The sequence below is a fragment of the Ranitomeya imitator genome, chromosome 4 (genome assembly GCF_032444005.1).
Source record: "Ranitomeya imitator isolate aRanImi1 chromosome 4, aRanImi1.pri, whole genome shotgun sequence".
NCBI lineage: Eukaryota > Metazoa > Chordata > Amphibia > Anura > Dendrobatidae > Ranitomeya > Ranitomeya imitator.
This window is the reverse complement of record NC_091285.1, coordinates 115278043-115300554: the sequence shown is the minus strand read 5'-3', so window position 1 is coordinate 115300554 and position 22512 is coordinate 115278043. Positions and strand designations below refer to the sequence as shown.

Here is a 22512-nt window from a genome sequence, read left to right as displayed (position 1 = left end):
ATCTGTATACACAGCCCAGTATCTGCAAGGACTATGCTGTATTTAGCCTTACCCCAGGACCCAAGGAAGGTATTAACACCACACTGCATGCACAAGAGAGACTTGGAATTAGATTTTCTTGGTTCCTTAAGGCTCTTAATGAGACTAATACAATATAGAGACTCCTTTTTAAATCCAGCCAATTGGCTTAGCGGCCTAGCGGGATGGATTATTTTTGGTATTTTACAGACTTGTAAGCAAATTTTGTTGCTTTGCTTATTGTTTTATGTAGCCGTAAAAGCGCTAATATATTATATATATATATATATATATATATATATATATATATATATATATATATATATATATATATATTACCTAAGCTATTGAATAATGTATGTGTAGGAAAAAAAATCTAAGGCTGAACCTTCTGTAGTGTATCATAGGCCCCGTATAGCCACTGCTGATGGGGGAGGTGAGTGTCCACACTGAGGGTGGATGGGCGAAGCAGGTAGAAAGCCCCCTTGTGGGTACTAGACCCATGAGACAGTAGCTCCTTTGTGGACATCAGCTGACCCCGTAGCAAAGGTTATACCATTTACAAAAGGGGAAATTGATATAGAAGGGTTAATAGTTTGCCTTTAAGTGCCTTTTGCCTTTAATTGTTAGAATTGCTAGAATCTGTCGACGCAGTAGTCTGATGGTCTCCTCTCAAGGAGACTATACTTCTTATCATGTATGTTCTCAGTAGTCAGCAACAACATATTCTGGGTACATGGTAAATAAAGTATGAGCCTGGGTGATGGTGGGGGCTACATGAGTTGCATAGAAATGCATTAGTTGTAAATGGTATCAAACTGCCTTGTTTTTTGATATATCAGATAAAAGTGATTTGCTCACAGAATATGTGTGAGGTGTCCTTTGTCTCCAAGCGTGCTTGTAAAATGACGGGCGTAATCTCCTGATTTGGCCTCACTGGTGATCTGTCATGTCTGACATTTGGGTCAGAACGAAAACAGCTACGACATCTGCTTGTAGAAACTCTAAAATAGCACCCACAGGAGCCTCATCCGACAAAGGTTGTCCTCAAAACTCTAGGAACCTCTTCCATGTCCTACCATAAATTCTTGATGTAATCGGCTTCTTACTTCTCAACAGGGTGGAGACTAGCCCTGGCGAGAATCCCTGCCGGCTTAGTAATGCCCTCTCAAATTCCAGATGGAAGCCCTTCACTTGAGAGTGGCATACTGGTCCCTGGGTAAGCAAGTCCGGAACCTCTGGTAGAATCCATGGATCAGTTACTGACATTTGTCTTAGGAGGGAAAACCACTGTGTTCCCAGTTATCTTGACTTTAAGAAAAAAAATTAAAATAAGATACCTGGAAAGCATTGAAATAACCAACTGCATCTTTTTCTAGTTCTTCCTTTTCCAATTTCAGACTCTCCAGCTGGCGACTTTGTTTTCCATTATTCAGAACAAGTTGTTGTTGGCGATACTTTAGTTCATTAATTTCTTCTTCTAATTGTGCCTGAATTAAAATATTGTAAAATGTCAACTTCTCAATTTACAATGCAAGCAAGCAAATATATTGAAAGAATATGCCAAATTCTAATTCAGGATTGCTGATAGAATAGCACCTGATATTACACCCCCACATTGGCAAAGGAATACCTATAAGAGGCTTCTTTACTTGCGAATGCTTTTACGTTGTTTATGTACATAGGCCAAACGACGCAACCAATACAGGATAGAATTTCACAACTTATATCAAAACTTCTAAGATGCAAAAAGGTCCAACTACTTCTTCCATTTCATTTCCACAAAATGGGACATAATGTTACACAACTGAGATTCCAGGTACTGGAACAAATTCAACCCTTCAGAAGAGGACAAAACAGCATTAAACATTTACAAAACTTCTCTCTGCACTTGGAACCGAAGTGTCTCAACAGGGACTGCGTTTTCTTTAAGACAGTATATCTTTGATGTCTTTTTATGGCTCACCCTGGCTAAGAACAGTGTGTGTATACTAGAATTTTCATATTTGAGTATAGTTTGTAGTCCCCATGGTATTTACTCCGGTTACTTACAATTATTACTGTTTCCCTTAGAACCAATAAACATCCATCACTTCACCAACCTCCACCTGGGCACTTATGGTACAGTATTATTGACCTACAATTCTTCCAACCCCATACAGCCCCCCACCACCCTTCCCCCCTTCCCCCTTCCCTACCCCTTTTTCTTTTTAAGGAGTGCATAAGGGGTGGTTATGTTATATTGCCAAACATAACCGAACTACATCTATGTCAATGGGAGGCAAAAACAAACGCATGCACAACACTTTATAACGGCCCCAAATGGTGCCAAAACCAATCATCACATGAGGGATGGACACAAGGAAAGTTGCCTCAATTCACCCACAGTACAAATTGTAGCATGGCACTGCAGCAATCAGCCAGGCATGAAGTATTTACAGCTTTCTATTGAACTTCACCATAAGACCAGGTGTGTGAGAGATCATTGTAGGCCTCCTTTGCTGGAAGCCCCGATACCAAATGCAACACCTGTACCTGTTTTCAAGCTGAGCCACACTTAAAGGGAAGGTACCGCGTTTGTAGGTCATTAATAAATCACTGTAATGTAGAATAACATGCTGCTATAAGCAAGTTTGAAATGCATGTGAAACAGATTTCATGTGTTATATGAGTTTAAAGAATGCACTGGGGGCTGACATCTTGGTTTTGCAGCAGTAGCAGGGCACTATCTGTGTTAGATTACGGCACCCCATGGACATAGGAGATAATAGACCGGCGCTGACCCTATTTCTAACATTGTAGCAGCATTAGCAGTGAGCTGGGCACGCCCCTGTGGGCTGCACAATTCACTGCTGTAGCTGTGACTAGCTGCCATTTTATTATAGCCCTGTGCTCTCTATCGCAGGACAGAAGAAGCCCTCACTGCTCCTCTGTACTCCAAGCAGGCACACATCCTCTGCTCTCACACGCTGCCCTGTGTGCTTCTCCTGCTGTGTCTCCCCCTCCCCCACAGTCCCTGTGATCTCTGGTAAGCTGCACTCACAGCCTGCAGAGAAGGAGGTGACACCTGGAGAGAGAGAGCAGGGCAGCTGAAAGGACAGGGATTAAGGTGGGGGAAGGGGGATGGCAAGAATTTTATTTACAAAAAATGCGGCTGAGTCCACTGTGTTCTGCTCCTCTGTAAACAAGCTGTGCCTCTGATGCAGTAACTGCTGGTGATAGCAGGTCACAGGGCAGTCACACACAAAACAGTGCTGCCCTGTGATGCTGCTCTTCATTCTGCCCAAGGGATATTAGACCACCCAAAAGGGTAGGGAAATGGTGATGTCAGCAGTTACTGCCCTAATTTTCCAGCAGAGCTGGTAAGTCTTACTATAGCTGCTTGAGGTCTAAAACGGAAAATGCTCCCCCTAGTGGTAAATATGTATATTTGTAGAAAAATCTAATATATAAAGCTGAGTGTGTGTGTGTGTGTGTGTGTGTGTGTGTGTGTGTGTGTGTGTGTGTGTGTGTGCTACAGCCACAAAATTTTGCACAGTCACACATCTGGACCCCGAGAGCGTCATAGGCTATGTTGTGAGGTGAAATTTTAACCCCGCACTTTCCAATTCACCAAACAATTTTGTCCCTATCTACATAATGGGGAAAAAGTGAAAGAAAAAGAGTTGGAGGCAAATTGACAGCTGCCAGATGTGAACAAGGCGAACTTAAAGAATGAGAGCGATGGCGCCAAAGAGAATATACCGTACAGTTGCTAAGGTGGGGCCCCGACATGGGATACTCACCACACACAGGGATATGAACACACACGCAAAATGCGCCACACACTTCCACGTGCTTTAACACATATACCACCCTCAGCACACATTTCACCACACATACACCAAGCTCGCCACATAAAAGTCGAAACACAAAAGTCGCCGCTCAAAACTCGCCACACGCAAAGCTCACCACATGCAAAACTAGGCTCACGCAAAACTCGCCACACGTGCAAAACTCACCTCATGGGAAAACTCGCCACACACAAAACTTGCACCCGCGGAAAAATTGCCACATGCACAAAAGTTGCAACACATGCTAAAGTTGCCTCACACAAAACTTGCACATACTCAAAAGGCACCACATAAAACTCGCCACGTGCAAAACTCGCCATGCGCAAAACTTGCTGCACACAACTTGATACACTAACTTGTCACATGCAACTCGACACACAAAAAGTCGCTACATGCATGTCGCCACACGCAACTCAGCACACACAACTTGACACACGAAACTCGCCCTAAAACACACACAAGTCTGGTATTATCCTTCAAAAATAAAAATCTGTTTAATAAGCAGACAAACTACAGGAGAAACAAATGTACCATATAGGAAATACGGCAGCTGTCAGTCACATGACCTGTCTATTATGTGTATGTGTGAGCTAATATATACTGCCAGGGGGAGGGCTTCCTGTTGGCTGGGGATTTATCAGGCTGCCAATTTAGCTTACAAATACTGAGGTAAAAATATTGACCAGATAACGTGTGAGCGAGGTCTAATACAGGAGGAAATGACATACAGATATATACTATGTACAGGGGAGATAACACACAGGTATATACTATATAGAGGAGGAGATGACATACAGGTATATACAATATACAGGAGGAGATGACACAGGTATATACTATATACAGGAGCAGATGACCTACAGGTATATACTATATACAGGAGGAGATGACCTACAGGTATATACTATATACAGGAGGAGATGACATACAGGTATACACTATATACAGGGGAGATGACACACAGGTATATACTATATACAGGAGGAGATGACATACAGGTATATAGTATATATAGGAGGAGATGACATACAGGTATATACTATATACAGGGGAGATGACACACAGCATGTACATACTATATACAGGGGAGATGAAATACAGGTATATACTATATATAGGAGATGACATACAGGTGTATACTATATATAAGGCAGATGACAAACATGTATATACTGATGTGAAAATGAAAAGGTGTGAGTGCAAAATGAGAAGAGTGAGGGAAAATAGTGGAGTGATCGGAAAATGACAGATGTGAGGTCGAAATGACAAGTGTTAGGGGGGGAATGAGAGGAGTGAGGGGGAAAATAAGAGGAGTGAGGGGGAAAATGAAAGATGTGATGGGGAAAATGAGAGGCGTGATGGGAAAATAAGAGAAGTGAGGTGCTATAACTAACCACAGATATTTACTATGCCCAGGCAACGCCGGGCTCTTCAGCTAGTATATAATATTTTTCATATAGAAATGTTTGCAAACAGTGCAAGCATTGCATTAATACATTTTAATTACTATTTTAAGCTTAATTTCACAAAAAAAAAAAAAATACAAGAAAACTGGTGGCATCTTCCCTTTAAATGTCATCTGCTTAACCCAGCAGGAAGTACGGCAGCATCTAAAAATCACTAAAATTGACAAATCTCCAGGCCCGAATAGGATACACGCCCGGGTACTGCAGGAATTAAGTACAGTCATTGATAGACCATTATTTTTAATCTTTAAAGACTCCATAATAACAGGGTCTGTACCACAGGACTGGCGTATAGCAAATGTGGTGCCAATATTCAAAAAAGGGGACAAAAACTGAACTCGGAAATTATAGGCCAGTAAGCTTAACCTCTACTGTGGGTAAAATCCTGGAGGGCATTCTAAGGGATGCTATGCTGGAGTATCTTAAGAGGAATAACCTCATGGCCCAATACCAACATGGGTTTACTAGGGACCGTTCCTGTCAGACTAATTTGATCAATTTCTATGAAGAGGTAAGTTCCGGACTGGACCAAGGTAACCCAGTGGACGTAGTGTATATGAACTTTTCAAAAGCTTTTGATACGGTGCCACACAAAAGGTTGATACATAAAATGAGAATAATGGGGATAAGGGGAAATATGTCTAAGTGGGTTAAGAGCTGGCACAGGGATAGGAAACAAAGGGTGGTTATTAATGGAGCACACTCAGACTGGGTCGCGGTTAGCAGTGGAGTACCACAGGGGTCAGTATTGGGCCCTCTCCTTTTTAACATATTTATTAATTATCTTGTAGGGGGCATACAGAGTAGAATATCAATATTTGCAGATGACACTAAACTCTGCAGGGTAATCAATACAGAGGAGGACAATTTTATATTACAGGATGATTTATGTAAACTAGAAGCTTGGGCTGATAAATGGCAAATGAGCTTTAATGGGGATAAATGTCAGGTCATGCACTTGGGTAGAAGTAATAAGATGTATAACTATGTTCTTAATTCTAAAACTCTGGGCAAAACCGTCAATGAAAAAAACCTGGGAGTATAGGTTGATGACATATTCAGTGGCCAGTGTCAGGCAGCTGCTACAAAGGCAAATAAAATAATGGGATGCATTAAAAGAAGCATAGATGCTCATGAGGAGAACATAATTTTACCTTTATACAAGTCACTAGTTCAACCACACTTAGAATACTGTGTACAGTTCTGGTCTCCGCTGTATAAGAAATACATAGCTGAACTAGAGCGGGTGCAGAGAAGAGCGACCAAGGTTATTAGAGGACTGGGGGCGTCTGCAATACCAAGATAGGTTATTACACTTGGGGCTATTTAGTTTGGAAAAACGAAGGCTAAGGGGAGATCTTATTTTAATGTATAAGTATATGAGGGGACAGTACAAAGACCTTTCTGATTATCTTTTTAATCATAGACCTGAGACAGTCACCAGGGAGCATCCTCTACGTCTGGAGGAAATAAGGTTTAAGCCTAATAACAGACGCGGATTCTTTACTGTAAGAGCAGTGAGACTATGGAACTCTCTGCCGTATGATGTTGTAATGAGTGATTCATTACTTAAATTTAAGAGGGGACTGGATGCTTTTCTTGAAAAGTATAATGTTACAGGTTATATATACTAGATTCCTTGATAGGGCGTTGATCCAGGGAACTAGTCGGATTGCCGTATGTGGAGTCGGGAAGGAATTTTTTTTCCCCAATGTGGAGCTTACTCTTTGCCACATGGGTTTTTTTGCGTTCCTCTGGATCAACATGTTACGGCATGTTAGGTTAGGCTATGGGTTGAACTATATGGACTTACAGTCTTCCTTCAACCTTAATAACTATTTTACTATGTTACATGCGACATAGTACATGTGCCATACCAAATTTGACAACATGCAACATACCACATGCGACATGCAACACGATACATGTGCCATAAAACATGCGCCATACCATATGCGACATGCAACATACGATATGAGACATGCGACATACCACATGACATGTGACATACCACATGCAACATGGTACATACAACATGCAACATACTGTACATACTCACCATCACCTTGTCACATTGATCCCTGAAGCCATTGTCACCTGTAACACATAAAACACTATACTCCCTGATACGCAGAAATTCAATTAAGACGAGAGTCCCTCGACTATCTCCCATGGAGAGCAGCATCAGCTCATATGACCGCTCTTCAGGGACTCCAGGGATACAATGATGGAAGGTATCCTTCAACAATGTATTCCCCACAATGTATTCCTACGCACCTGTGAGAAAATAGTCCCTAGTCTCACTTCTGGCACTGCTGGGTGGGAAAAATCCCAGGCAGCTTTGCCATAAAGTGATGAATGGATGCACGCCTTCTGTCTGTGGCCACCACACTGCTTCTTCCTGCCTGTTGCGGGAATATGCCTCCTTCCCCATTTGAGCTGCTGTCCTCGCTATGCATGTCCTCCTGCCAGGTTGGGTCAGTCACTATGTCATCCACCACCTCGTGTTCCACATCCGCACCCTGCTCCTCTTCCTGACTTTCTGGCAATTGTGTCTCATCATCGTCCACATCTTGTGACACTTTTCCACCATCGCCTTCGTGTGACCGAGGCTGGTCAAAGCTTAGGGCAGCTCTACATGCGATCTCATCTTTCCCCACTTCAAGTTGAGAGAGATTTCTGAATCTTGAAATGGAAAACTGAACAGCTCTTCAGAGTGTCCAAGTGTGGAATCAGTTGCCTCAGGGCAATCGGCATGGTGGGAGGAAGGAGTATCAGGGTGAGGAATATCCTGGCCACACTCACGGCTACTCAGACTTGACCGTGTAGAAGACAAGGTGGTGGTGGTAGTGGCTAAGTGACTGGAAGCATTATCCGCTATCCAACCAACAACCGTTTCACACTGCTCTGGCTTCAAAAGTGGTGTGTTGCGGTCCCCCAGAAAGTAGGACAGGAAGGTCGAGCGAGAAGATGTGGGTCTTTGTTGCTGCCCACTTTCACCTTGCCCATGGCCTCGTCCTCTGGATGCACCATCAGCATCACGTCCACTTCCCCGTCCCTTGCCTTAACCATTTTAAATGGACTACTGCACTATTTCAAATGCTCAACACAAATGTTTTTATTACTAGCGAAATAATATGTGATCAGTATGCCTGCAAATCTACGATTTTTCAAACCCAATCACCAGGCAGGTCTCAGCCAGACCTAACAGACTGTATTCAATTTTTATTTTTAAGTTAATTAATGCTAAATAGCGCTGTATAGAATTTGAGTATCACACAGCCACAAAGTAAGTACACCGGCCTCCAATGACCTAACTTGGAGCACAGAGATATATGACGGCTGTAAATGAAATACCACACTGGCAAATATGTGGCCTTTCAATTTTTTTTTTTTAGGCTGAATAGCGCTGTATAGAATTTGAGTATCACACAGCCACAAAATAAGTACACCGGCCTCCAATGCCAAAACTTGGAGCACAGAGATACAGTATATGACTGCTGTAACAAATACCACACTGGCAAATCTGTGGCCTTTCAATTTTTTGGGATGCTAAATAGCGCTGTTGGTTCACAAGTGCTTTCACTAACCTTACCACCTACACCACGTACTCCTTGAACACAAAGCCTAATTCCCCATGCATGTTGCTGAGATAGTTTGATAGGGGCACAGTATTAGTAATTTCACGTGATGTGTAGATTACAGAAGGAACAATTTCCACATTTATAGTTATTTTCTGCATTGTAGTTATCTGACCATGTGTTTTTCTAGTATGAAAGAAATCTGTTGTACGAGTGTATGTCTACTAGATTTGTGCTCCTTCTGTATTAAAGCGGGTTTGTTTCGACTAATGTCATGTCAATCACGATCACTTTCAATCAAGTGCCATTTTTTTCTCATGCCATTTCGTGTTAGGTTTATGTTCGTGTAATGTTTCAAATTGAAAATAAATGTATCCATCCGATTACTACCCTGTTCTGGATTGGTGTTCTTCTTAGGTTTCTCTTTTTTAATTAAACCCTTAGGCTTGGTTCATATTGCGTTAATGTGACCGCGCTAACGGACAGCGTTGTACGGCGAAATTAACGCCGTGCAACGCGTCTGTTAGCGCGCCCATTAACAGCAATGGGGACGCGCATCACTAGCGCGTGCCATTTTCGGCACGCGCTGGCGATGTGCCGGTGTTTTGTGGCGCGCCGCGGACGCTGCTTGCAGCGTCCGCGACGCACCCGAGGTCCGTTCCCCGCTCTCGCAGATCTGAGATCTGCGAGAGCGGGGATGTTTAACGCGACCCCATAAAACAACATTGCGTTAGCGCAATCTGCTAGCGCTAGGCGCTAAACGGATTGCACTAATGCAATATGAACCTAACCTTAGCGAGAGCCAATTTGGTGCTTAATGACCAAGCCAATTTTACAATTTTGACCACTGTCACTTTATGTGGAATGCTTCAACGGATCCCACTGATTCAGAGGGGTTTTTTTTTTCTTGACATATTGAACTTCATGTTAGTGGTAAAATTTCTTTGATATGACTTGCGTTTATTTATGGAAAAAAACTGAAACATGGTGAAAATTTTGCAATTGTCAAACTTTGAATTTTTATGCCCTTAAGTCAGAGTGGTGTCACATAAAATAGTTAATAAATAACATTTCCCACATGTCTACTTTCACAATTTTGGAAACAATTTTTTTTTTTTGCTAGGAAGTTATAAGGATTAAACGTTTACCAGCGATTCCTCTTTTTTCCAGCAAAATTTACAAAACCATTTTCTTTTTTTTTTAAGGGACCACCTCACATTTGAAATGACTTTGGGGGGGTCAATATAACAGAAAATACCCAAAAGTGACACCATTCTAAAAACTGCACCCCTCAAGTTGCGCAAAACCACAATCAAGAATTTTAACTATCAAGGTGCTTCACAAGAACTAAAGAAACGTGGAAGGAAAAAATGAACATCTTACTTTTTTCACAAAAAATTTACTTTGGAACCAATTTTCTTTATATTCTCAAGGGTGTCAGGAGAAAACGGACCACAAAATTTGTTGTGCAATTTTCCCTGAACACGCCGATAACCCATATGTGGGGAAAAGCCACTGTTTACGTGCATAGCAGGGTTCAGAAGGGAGGGAGCACTGTGACTTTTTGAACACAAAATTGGCTGGCATCAATGGTGGCGCCATTTCGCGTTTGGAGACCACCTGATGAATTTAAACAGTGGAACCTCACCCCCAATTCTAACCACAACCCTAACCCAACCCATTTTCGCCACCCAACAAACGTTAGCACAACCCTAACGGAAAAACGATAATTACTTACCGGTAATTTGATTTTCCAGATCCATGACGGCACCTAACGTGAGAGATGGTCCTAGCTGTCATGGATCTGGAAAATCACATTATAATAAATAATAATCTTTATTTTTATATAGAGCTAACATATTCCGCAGCGCTTTACAGTTTGCACACATTATCATCACTGTCCCCGATTGGGCTCACAATCTAGAATTCCTATCAGTATGTCTTTGGAATGTGGGAGGAAACCGGAGTGCCCGGAGGAAACCCACGCAAACACGGAGAGAACATACAAACTCTTTGCAGATGTTGTCCTGGGTGGGATTAGAACCCAGGACCCCAGCGCTGCAAGGCTGCTGTGCTAACCACCGCGCCACCGTGCTGCCCCTAAGTAAGTAATTATTTTTTCCCTTCCCAATGACGGCACCTAACGTGAGAGGAGAAAATAGAAGAAGACTCCTAGGGTGGGACAACAGCCGATAAGACTTTCCTCCCAAAGGCAAGACTTGAAAGACCCAAGTTCAACCTATAGTGGCGAAAGAAGGTAGAGGGTGAAGACCATACTGCCGCATTACAAATTTGTTCTATCGACGCGTTTGCCCTCTCCGCCCAGGATGTGGTGATAGCTCGTGGAGTGTGCCGTCACCCCTAGTGGAGGGCATTACCCTGCAGATGAGTAAGAGTGCAATAGCCATGCGGAGCCAGCGTGCAATAGTAGATTCCGTGGCTTTTTTACCCGTTTGCTCCCTGAAAGGAAACAAAAAGGGCTGAAGACTGTCACCATGATTTTGTCACTTCCAGATAATGGATTAGGCAACGTCTGACATCAAGGCAATGAAAGGTTCGTTCTCCCTGGGATTTTGGATTGGAGCAAAATGAGGGTAAAACTATCTCCTGGTCCCTATGGAATTTTGAATGGACCTTTGGTAAGAAGGCCGGGTCAGTTTTGATTATTACTCTGTCCTCCAGGATTGTAGTGTATGGAGGATCGATAGAGATAGCTTGGATCTCACTAATGCGACGGGCCGACGTCAGGGACACCAGGAGAACCGTTTTTAGGGTTAGAGTTTTTTCTGATATGGAGTTAAGAGGCTCAAAGGGAGGAGAAGTTAAAGCCTGGAGCACTAAATTTAGATCCCAGGGAGCAACCTTTGGCAGAGGTTTAAATGGTCTGGCTGTGAAGGAGGCTCGGATAAACCTGTACACCCAGGGGTGATCAGCCAATTTTTGATCAAATAAGGTGCCGAGACCTGCACCTTTAGGGTGCTGGGAGACGACCCCCGCTCCAGACCTTTTTGGAGGAACTCTAAGACTTCCCTTATTGGGACTTTTTGGGTGGTGGTTGATAGGCGACGCCCTAAGAACTCTAGCAATTTTTCCCAGATTTTTTGGTATTTATTGGATGTAGTTTTTTTCCTGCTGGATTGCAGAGTAGAAATTAATGGAGCTGAGAAACCCTTTGCTAGTAGGAGTCCCCTCTCAAGTTTCAGGCAGTGAGATGTAGACTGTGTACTTGAGGATGGAACACTGGACTCTGGTGTAGTAGATTCGGCACATCTGGAAGGATCCACGGGTCCGATATGGACATATGACTGAGCCAGGTGAACCAGGCCCTCTTCGGCCAGAAGGGTGCGATCAGTATTATTCGTGTCCCATCCTCCCGGATTTTTTTCAACACTGCCGGTATTAGCGGAATTGGGGGAAATGCGTAGGCCAGCTGGAACTTCCATTGGTGTAACAGTGCATCCACTCGTTCTGGGTTCTCTCGTGGATTTAGGGAATAGAACCTTTCTACCTTCCGGTTTTGTTTTGTGCCAAAAAGAGGTCTATCTGTCGGATCCCCCAGAGGGCACAGATTTCCCCAAAAGTTTCCAGATTTAGAGACCATTCGTTCTGATGTAGTATATGCCTGCTCAAAAAATCCACGACAAGGTTGTTTGTTCCTTTCAGATGTGTACTTGTCAACGATAGGTGATTTTCTGCCCAAGAAAACAGTCTTTCAGTTTCTAACACAGATCTTGACCTTGTTCCTCCTTGACGATTTATGTAGGAGACTGCCGTGCTGTTGTCGGATAAAACCACTAGGTGTTTCCCTTTGATAATCTCTTCTGTCTGCAGATCTGCTAACCTAAAGGCCCCTTCACATTAAGCGACGCTGCAGCGATACCGACAACGATCCGGATCGCTGCAGCGTCGCTGTTTGGTCGCTGGAGAGCTGTCACACAGACAGCTCTCCAGCGACCAACGATGCCGGTAACCAGGGTAAACATCGGGTAACTAAGCGCAGGGCCACGCTTAGTAACCCGATGTTTACCCTGGTTACCATCCTAAAAGTAAAAAAAAAACAAACACTACATACTTACCTACAGCCGTCTGTCCTCCAGCGCTGTGCTCTGCACTGACTGTGAGCACAGCGGCCGGAAAGCAGAGCGGTGACGTCACCGCTCTGCTTTCCGGCTGACCGACGCTCACAGCCAGTGCAGGAGGAGTGCAGAGCACAGCGCTGGAGGACAGACGGCTGTAGGTAAGTATGTAGTGTTTGTTTTTTTACTTTTAGGATGGTAACCAGGGTAAACATCGGATTACTAAGCGCGGCCCTGCGCTTAGTTACCCGATGTTTACCCTGGTTACCAGTGAAGACATCGCTGGATCGGTGTCACACACGCCGATCCAGCAATGTCAGCAGGAGTCCAGCAACGAAATTCAGCGACCAACGATCTCCCAGCAGGGGCCTGATCGTTGGTCGCTGTCACACATAACGATTTCATTAACGATATCGTTGCTACGTCACAAAAAGCAACGATATCGTTAACAATATCGTTATGTGTGAAGGTACCTTTACTGCTGTTAGCTCCTTTAGGTTGGAGGATGCTGACTCCATCTGAGGATCCCATCTACCTTGCAGAACTTGACATTCCAAATGTGCCCCCCAGCCGAGAGGGCTCGCATCCGTGGTCAGCACAACTGGATTTGGGACCGACCATGGCACCCCGTTTTGTAAATTTTCTATTTTTAGCCACCAATCTAAAGAGTTCTGCACTTGTGGCCACAGAACGATCTTCTGGTTTAAATTGTGAGGATTTTTTGTTTGTTCGGTATTTGCCATTGTAAAGTCATTGAGTGCAATTGTGCCCGTCAACATCCCCCGAAGGGACATGGCTTCTCTTAACGAGATGGGCCGGCCCAGTCGTGTTTGATTTATTTTTTGTTTTATGGCGTTGATTTTCCGGTCCGGAAGGATACAAACTTCCTTGATTGAGTCCAGTTGAATTCCCAGGAATTCCTGTATCTGGACTGGAAGCATTTTTGATATTTTTAAATTGATTAACCACCCTAATTTGGACAATAGGTCCCGTACTTTTGAGACTGCCATTACGCATTCTTCCTGGCTGTCTGCTACAAGGAGAAAGTCGTCTAGATAGGGTATTAGTAAGATATTTTCCTTTCTTGCTAACGACGCTATCTCTGAAATTATTTTTGTAAAGATCCTGGGAGCCACCGACACCCCGAAAGGGAGACATTGTTACTGTAGATGAGTAGGGATTTGATTTATTTCTACTACTAGTCTTAATAATTGTTGATGTTCTACACAAATGGGAACATAATAGGCATCTGTGAGGTCTTTTACTGCCATGTAACAGCCTGGAGATAGCAGTTTTGCTGTAGTTTTTAACGTCTCATTTTTGAATTTTTCAACTTTGATATATTGATTTAGGGATTTTAGATTGAAGATTGTTCTTAGTGAACCATCCGGCTTCGGCGTGAGGAATAGGGTACTGTAAAACCCTTACCCAATTTCTTGTGCTGGTACTTTTACGAGAACTTGTTTTTCCCTGAGGAGATGAACTTCCCTTTCCAGTGCTGCCTGATTTCTTTTTGCGACATGGGTGACTTTTACTCGATGAGGAGGGAGGGAGGTGAAATTTAGACGCAGGCCTTCGGTCAGAAGGGATATTACCCATTGTGATGTTTGTAATTTTACCCATTGGTGGACAAAAAAAAAAAATAGAAGCCTCCCTCCCACCTGGATATCGGCGTCTGATTTCTGAGGAGGCTTATTAAAGTGATATCTTCTTTCTCTGCTCTCACCCCAGGGCTTCCCACGTGTAGATCTATCCCCCAGCCGACCCCGGCCTGTTTTTCCTGAACCCTGAAAGGAACGCCGGTTATCATTCCACCGTCTTGAGAAGGGGGGAGGTGGGAAGTGTTTTTTCTTATCTGCAGCCTTCTCTAGAATCTTATCTAGTGCCTTCCCAAATAGATACTGGCCCTCACAATGGACTGCTCATAATTTAAAGCCCCCGTCACACACAGCGAGATCGCTAGCGAGATCGCTGCTGAGTCACAAGTTTTGTGACGCAACAGCGATCTCAGTAGCGATCTCGCTATGTGTGACACGTACCATCGATCAGGCCCCTGCTGTGAGATCGCTGGTCGTGTCGGAATGGCCTGGGCCATTTTTTGATCGTTGAGGTCCCGCTGACATCGCTGAATCGGCGTGTGTGACGCCGATTCAGCGATGTCTTCACTGGTAACCAGGGTAAACATCGGGTAACTAAGCGCAGGGCCGCGCTTAGTAACCCGATGTTTACCCTGGTTACCATCGTTAAAGTAAAAAAAACAAACGCTACATGCTTACCTACCGCTGTCTGTCCTCGGCGCTCTGCTTCTCTGGTCTGGCTGTGAGCACAGCGGCCGGAAAGCAGAGCGGTGACGTCACCGCTCTGCTTTCCGGCTGCCTGCCGCTCACAGCCAGACCAGAGAAGCAGAGCGCCGAGGACAGACAGCGGTAGGTAAGTATGCAGTGTTTGTTTTTTTTTACTTTAACGATGGTAACCAGGGTAAACATCGGGTTACTAAGCGCGGCCCTGCGCTTAGTAACCCGATGTTTACCCTGGTTACCGGGGACCTCGAGATAGTTGGTCGCTGGAGAGCTGTCTGTGTGACAGCTCTCCAGCGACCAAACAGCGACGCTGCAGCGATCCGGATCGTTGTCAGTATCGCTGCAGCGTCGCTAAAGTGTGACGGTACCTTAACTTTAAACTGAAAGTCAGCTGACCATTTTTCAAGCCATAATGCCCTTCTACCAGAGCTAGAGAGGGCACAAGCAGAAAATCGGTCAATGGCGGCATCTGCCAGGAAGCCTGCCACATTTTGAAGTGAGGGTATTACCTCTAAGAGTCTCTCCCTAGGACATTTGTCCCTTTTTTGCTCACTCAATTCCTCTAACCAGGGCTGTGGAGTCGGTAAGTCAACGTTGCGACTCCAACTCCTGGATTTTATCAGGTTCCGACTCCGGCTCCGACTCCTTCATAAATGGCCAATTCGTAACAATAAATTTACTGTTGTCAAATATTAACATCGTGCTTATTCAGTTTCTCACCATCATATAAGTAATCAGACCACTTAGAGCAAAAACTATATTAGAATACAATTAGAATATAGCAAATAACTTTTATAAACTTTTATAAACTCTTGTAAGAAAATATGCAATAAACACTGTTATGCAGTTAATAAAAAGAAATCTATAAATTTGTCCTCAGAAAAAGTATTGCCTCTGTCAGATCCTCCTTCATGGATGCCCTCAAATCTGATATAATTATTTTGAGAGCAGAGAACAACATCTCTACACTAACTTGGGTTGGTGGCAAAGCAGTAACCACTCGGGCAACATCTCTGACAATGTCAGGATACAGAGGAATCGCTTGTTGCACTGTTATTTTTGATGAACGGTTACATTTCTCAATTTCTTTTAGTGCACATGAAAAATTCTGCTGAAATGTACTGGCTGTGTTCTTTGATGCGGATGACTCTGCTATGCGGGAACGCTTTGCACGGTCCTTGTGATCCAAATATTTTTCGAAATTAAATTCTTCATCAATTGATGAGGCTGAAGATGTGGCAGGACAACCAAATTCTTCTTGTTCCTCCTGACTGTTCTGCAACCCTTTCATCCTTACTGCTATTTCAAACAGAGCTTCTTTTCCTTTAGTTAGCTGTTGATCATCTAGAAGAATCCAATGCATTGGGTCTACATAAACAGGTGCCAAAAGAATGTTATTTTGTAATAGTAGCTCCTCTCTCCGTTTCATTGATGTAGCAATGCCACTTGCAATTAACCCTCCTCTTTGGGACAGGCGAATCATCATGTTCTTCCAATCCTTTAAGAAAATATTTGGAGTTAAGTCATCTGCTTGTAATTTTTTAGTCACTGTAAATGGGTGCTCTAGCAATTTTTCCAGCTCAGTCACCTGATTCCACTGACTTTCATTTAGCGCCAGTTGAGGGTTAGCCATGTCTACAAGGTTTTCAGTTCAACCAAGCGCTGAATCATTAAATAAGTACTGCCCCATCGTGTGGCTTGATCAATAATTGCCCCTTTTCCAGCACGTCTCTTCAAAATTGAGTCAACTTTAGGGGTTCTGGCAACACTAGCCAATTTTCTCACCTTGCCAATCAGTGCAGCAGCATGTCCTTCTTGCAGACTGTCTCTTATAGCCAGCTGTAGCGTATGCACAACACAGCGCATGTGATGAATGAAAGAACGTATTGACACAGTTTCAACAAGATCATCTAAACAATCATGTTGCTATTCATCTGAAGCAACTTCAGCTTGCTCCACAGTTACAATACTGTGTTCCTCTATTTCAAACATTTCTGTGTCTGTGGACCCATAATGTTCTTCTAGCTGCTGGTCACCATCATTACTCTCATTCATTAGCTTAATAGTACTTATCATATTTGAAGCATTGTCAGTTACGACAGAAAGAACTTGCTCTTTTTTAAGTTCATAGTGTTGCAGAACCTTTTCCACCAAGACCTGGAGAAAGTCACTGGTGTGATGAGCTTTGGTGTCTTTTACTGGCAATGTCTTGGTAACTATTTCATTTTTGTCACAAACAAATCGGACATTGATGGCAAAATAGTTCACTCTGACGTGTGCAGGCATCCATTTTAAGAAACAGAAAGCGTCCCTTGAGAGTTTTTTTTTTTAAGTTCTTCCTTTTCTTTAAAAGCTTCTTCGATTACTAATTTTCTAATACTCTCTCTTTCCAGAGAAACACCAAGCTTGCGGGCCATTTCCCCATTCAGACACATAAAAGCTGGTCGTGAAAATAATGAAATAGGCACACTATCCTTTACAACAAGCTCTACGATCTGTTTTTTAAATGTATCTACTGTCATTGTCACAATAACTTTGTCACTGACAAAATATCTTGCAACTGATGGTTGCAAAGTACTCTGCTCCTTTGTTTGGCTGGAAGAGCTGGGCACTGGTTCATTGGTTTGGATGCAGTCTTTCTCATCCACTGCTTTCAGTACGTCTGGATGAAAGCACTGTAAATGTCTCTTTAGATTAGAAGCTCTGGTAGGAGCATTTTTATCTTTGCCTGAATATGCACTGATCTTGGCTTCACAGCATTTGTTTTCGTCTGGATCATTTGTCATACACTGACAGACAATGTTTTATATCTTGAGTGATGGAGAAATGTTCAAATACAGCTGATTTAATGTGACACTTTGACATTCTCAGGATTTTAATTCTGCATTCACAATCCAAATGACAATTGTTTTTCTTAAAAACAATTGTACAAAATTATTGCCAGGTCGTACAACTGACATAGTGGTCAGTAATACTGTTATATTATAATAATAATAATCTTTACTTTTATATAGCGCTAACATATTCCGCAGCGCTTTACAGTTTTCACACATAATCATCACTGTCCCCGATGGGGCTCACAATCTAGAATCCCTATCAGTATGTCTTTGGAATGTGGGAGCAAACCGGAGTGCCCGGAGGAAACCCACGCAAACACGGAGATAACATACAAACTCTTTGCAGATGTTGTCCTGGGTGGGATTAGAACCCAGGACCCCAGCGCTGCAAGGCTGCAGCGATAACTACTGCACCACCGTGCTGCCCATGTACTCATGTACTCAGTTAACTGATGCAAAGTTTGTTGAAAGGATAATACTTCTTACAGTCTTCCTCTTCTGAGTAGCAGCTGTGAGATGCTTGGAAGACGTACACCAAACATCTAGTCTAGAGGAGGAGCTTTACTACTAAGAATTTGCAAGACATTTTCACTTTCAGTTTCATACAATGTAAGTAGGGGCGTTGGGGCAGCATGAGGTTAACCAAGTATAAGATTAGATAAGGGCAGTGGAGAACAGTGACACACAAGTAGTAAGGGCACCGTCACACATTGGTATTTTGATCGCTACGACGGCACGATTTGAGACATTCCAGTGATATATCCGTGACGTTCCGGCGATCTCGCTGTGTCTGACACGCTCCTGCGATCAGGGACCCCGCTGAGAATCGTACATCGTAACAGATCGTTTGAAACTTTCTTTCGTCGTCTAGTGCCCCGCTGTGGCGGCATGATCGCATGGTGTAACAAAGGTGTGCACGATATTGTATACGATGTGCGCATAGTAACCAACGGCTTCTACATCGCACATACGTCATGAAATTTATCGCTCCAGCGTCGTACATTGCAAAGTGTGACAGCAGTCTATGACGCTGGAGCGATATTGTTACGATGCTGGAGCGTCACGGATCGTGCCGTCGTAGCGATCAAAATGCCACTGTGTGACGGTACCCTAAGAAATGTCTCTATCTCCAGCAGAACTGCTTATCACTGTTGTTCATAGTTTGATAGAACATATACATTTGAGTAACATTTATAAAATTCATATGAAAGGTCAATTATGAAATATTAATACATTTTTTTTAAAAGCTGGAGTCTGAGTCGGTACATTTTTACCGACTCCAACCAAAACTAACTCCGACTCCACAGCCCTACCTCTAACCACTTTATCATGGCCCGAGCTGTACAAGTAGCGTCCACTCCTGGCTTAAATGCCCATGTCGATTTTAAGAAGGAATCCGTCTTTTATCAAGAGGATCTTTAAGAGCCCCCATGTCTTCGAAGGGAAGCGCTATGCCCTTGGAAGTGCTTGCAATTGCAGAGTCCAACTTAGGTGGTTTTTCACATTTTTCACAGATTTCTTCCTCAAACGGATATTTGTGCTTAAGGGCCTGAGGAACTAACATTTTTTTATTTGTTTTTTTTCCACTCTTTTTTCATTAAGTTTAACACATTTTTGTGAAAGGGAAAAACTCTGCGTTTTTTCACCTCTAGGTTGCTAAACATAGAATCTTGGGTTGTTTTATGTTGTTTTGGTGTTTCAACCCCCAATGTTGCTCTAACTAGCTTAAGCATTTTCCCAACATCATCAGATAGTACATACAGCCGACCACACACTGCATCTGAAGAGTCTAAATCGGAATCATCATCAGGTGGCAATTGCCCTGGTTCGCCTTCTGATTCTACGTCAGAGGTTTGGGCAGATCTAGGAGGTGGATTTTCGGAGCTATATAGCCCATGCTGTTTCATTTGCTCCTTCACTGTGATTTTTACTTCATCCCTAACGATAGCCTTTATATTTTGGAGTAATGATGAAGACTCCTCGGCCACAGTCTTTTCTATACATAAGCGACAGATCCGCTTGTCATAAGTTTTAGGGAGAGCTTTATCACAGAGTGTGCAGGCTTTGTTTTTCTGTTTGGCCGTAACCTTCCGCCCCTGCACAATATAATACAGAGATACTGTGTTACTGATATGTCATTTGCCTTACAAAGGCACTCACCCACCGAACCCTTACTACGGGGGTCTGTGGAACGTCCACTGGCACTGGATTCCGCAGTCGGGTCCGCCATGTTGACGAGGCTATTGGCACTGCTGCTAATGCCTTGCCTCTTAATATAATACAGAGGAGAAAAAAAACATTTAACTATATATCCTAATGGAGACCACTAAACGATATATAAACACCTATATAAGAAAGGCTCCACACCAAATCAAATCCAATTAAAATATATTATTTATTTATTGCTTAACAAATCACAAAGAACTATTAAAAAATCCAGTATAATCCAAGGGTGAGGACCACATGTCCAGGAAAGAAAAAGTGGACACACCTGGAGGTAATACGTATGTATGCAGTCACAAGTAAAAATATATATATATATATATATATATATATATATATATATATATATGGTAATGAGTTGTTGAACATCACATAATACATGTCAAACAAAAGTCCTGTTTTATACAGACAACACACCCCTATAGAAACTAGGCCAATGTTTGTATAGACATTGTTTAGCCATACTGGAGAGGGTACTCACAACAAGATTAAGTGAAGGGGGTTTAGTATAGTCTAATTAATCCTATTAGCATGTATGCAACACATTAACATATATATAAAAGCGTAGTCATTACCAGAGGTGACAGAGTCCAGGCGTCCACCACACCCGACGCACGTTTCGCTATGAAATGCTTCGTCCAGGGGTGGTTAGATGCTGGTTTGGTACCTTTTTATATCAGAGATGGCCAATGAAAAGAGAGAAATTAAGAAATAGAAAAGCACATGCGCCAGAGTCCCCCATTGTTATGGCAACCGCAGCCGCTACTGATCAGAAAAAAACAAAACAAAGTATAGCGATCGAAAAAGAGACATGTTACCATAGAGTCATTATCCGAATGTTATCAGGTGGATAGATCATAAATAAATTGACCTTTTGATGTCCGGCACATTAGGAAAATGTTCTGTTGTTCCTGTGGCGCCGCATGTAAGTTCCGGAGGTGCGGCCGTAAGTGACAGCAGTCACGTGGTGTCAGTATCTAGTGACGTGCATGGTCAGATCACCCGGCCGCAAAGCGCCAGACGTAAACCGTATCATAGCAACAGAGACACTATTACAAAGCAGAAGCGGTCGCCGGAGACTCAGAGAAAAAAAAGAGGAATATAAGAATGTACCGGTGCGAAATAAAAAAGGAAATCGGAACACAACACCCATATGTGAGCTAATTTAATGAGTGAAATATATATCAAGATATAAGTAGATAACTAATATGAAAATCTAAAAGAATATATATCATAATTAATAGTACCATTAGCAAAACATAAAAGGGATAGGAAATAATAAATAAATAAGGACAACTAAGATAATAGATACAACATAAAAGGTTGGTTCATACAGTAATCAATCATCAAGAGATATGGACAAAGTGCACAGTGCTGATTATACCCAGACACAAAAACATAACTACCATATAGGTATAAAGTGCATCGTGCATAGAAGTAGTGCATTACTTGATAAAGACAGATAAAATATATTCATAACCTGTGCAAGTACATAGAGTGAAAGTATATAGTGTAATAAGAAAGTGACATCGTGCTTGAAATGAAGATCATCCTATCTGGAACCCAACACATACGTAGTATGACACAGAACCTAAATAAATGATGATCATTTATTTAGGTTCTGTGTCATACTACGTATGTGTTGGGTTCCATATAGGATGATCTTCATTTCAAGCACGATGTCACTTTCTTCAATTATCATATATATATATATAGATAGATAGATAGATAGATAGATAGATAGATAGAGAGAGAGAGAGAGAGAGAGAGTTCTAATTAAAAAAATGTATATACATGTATATGTATACTTATTTATATAATATTAATCTCTTATATTTCATTATTTATTACACTATATACTTTCACTCTATGTACTTGTACAAACCAGCGTCTAACCACCCCTGGACGAAGCATTTCATTGCGAAACGCGCGTCGGGTGTGGTGGACGCCTGGACTCTGTCACCTCTGGTAATGACTACGCTTTTATATATATGTTAATGTGTTGCATACATGCTAACAGGATTAATTAGACTCTACTAAACCCCCTTCACTTAATCTTGTTGTGAGTACCCTCTCCAGTATGGCTAAACAATGTCTATACAAACATTGGCCTAGTTTCTATAGGGGTGTGTTGTCTGTATAAAACAGGACTTTTGTTTGACATGTATTATGTGATGT

General features: G+C 42.6%; 1 protein-coding gene across 8 annotated transcripts in view; it reads right to left on the bottom strand.

The window, feature by feature from the left end:
* Positions 1-22512, bottom strand: part of SPDL1 (spindle apparatus coiled-coil protein 1) — a 582388-nt gene that overhangs the window by 367923 nt on the left and 191953 nt on the right. For all 8 annotated transcript variants that reach the window (XM_069763905.1, XM_069763907.1, XM_069763910.1 and 5 more), the window contains one exon: positions 1359-1508. In XM_069763905.1, coding sequence (XP_069620006.1) covers positions 1359-1508 — 150 coding nt within the window. The remainder of the gene's footprint in view (positions 1-1358; positions 1509-22512) is intronic.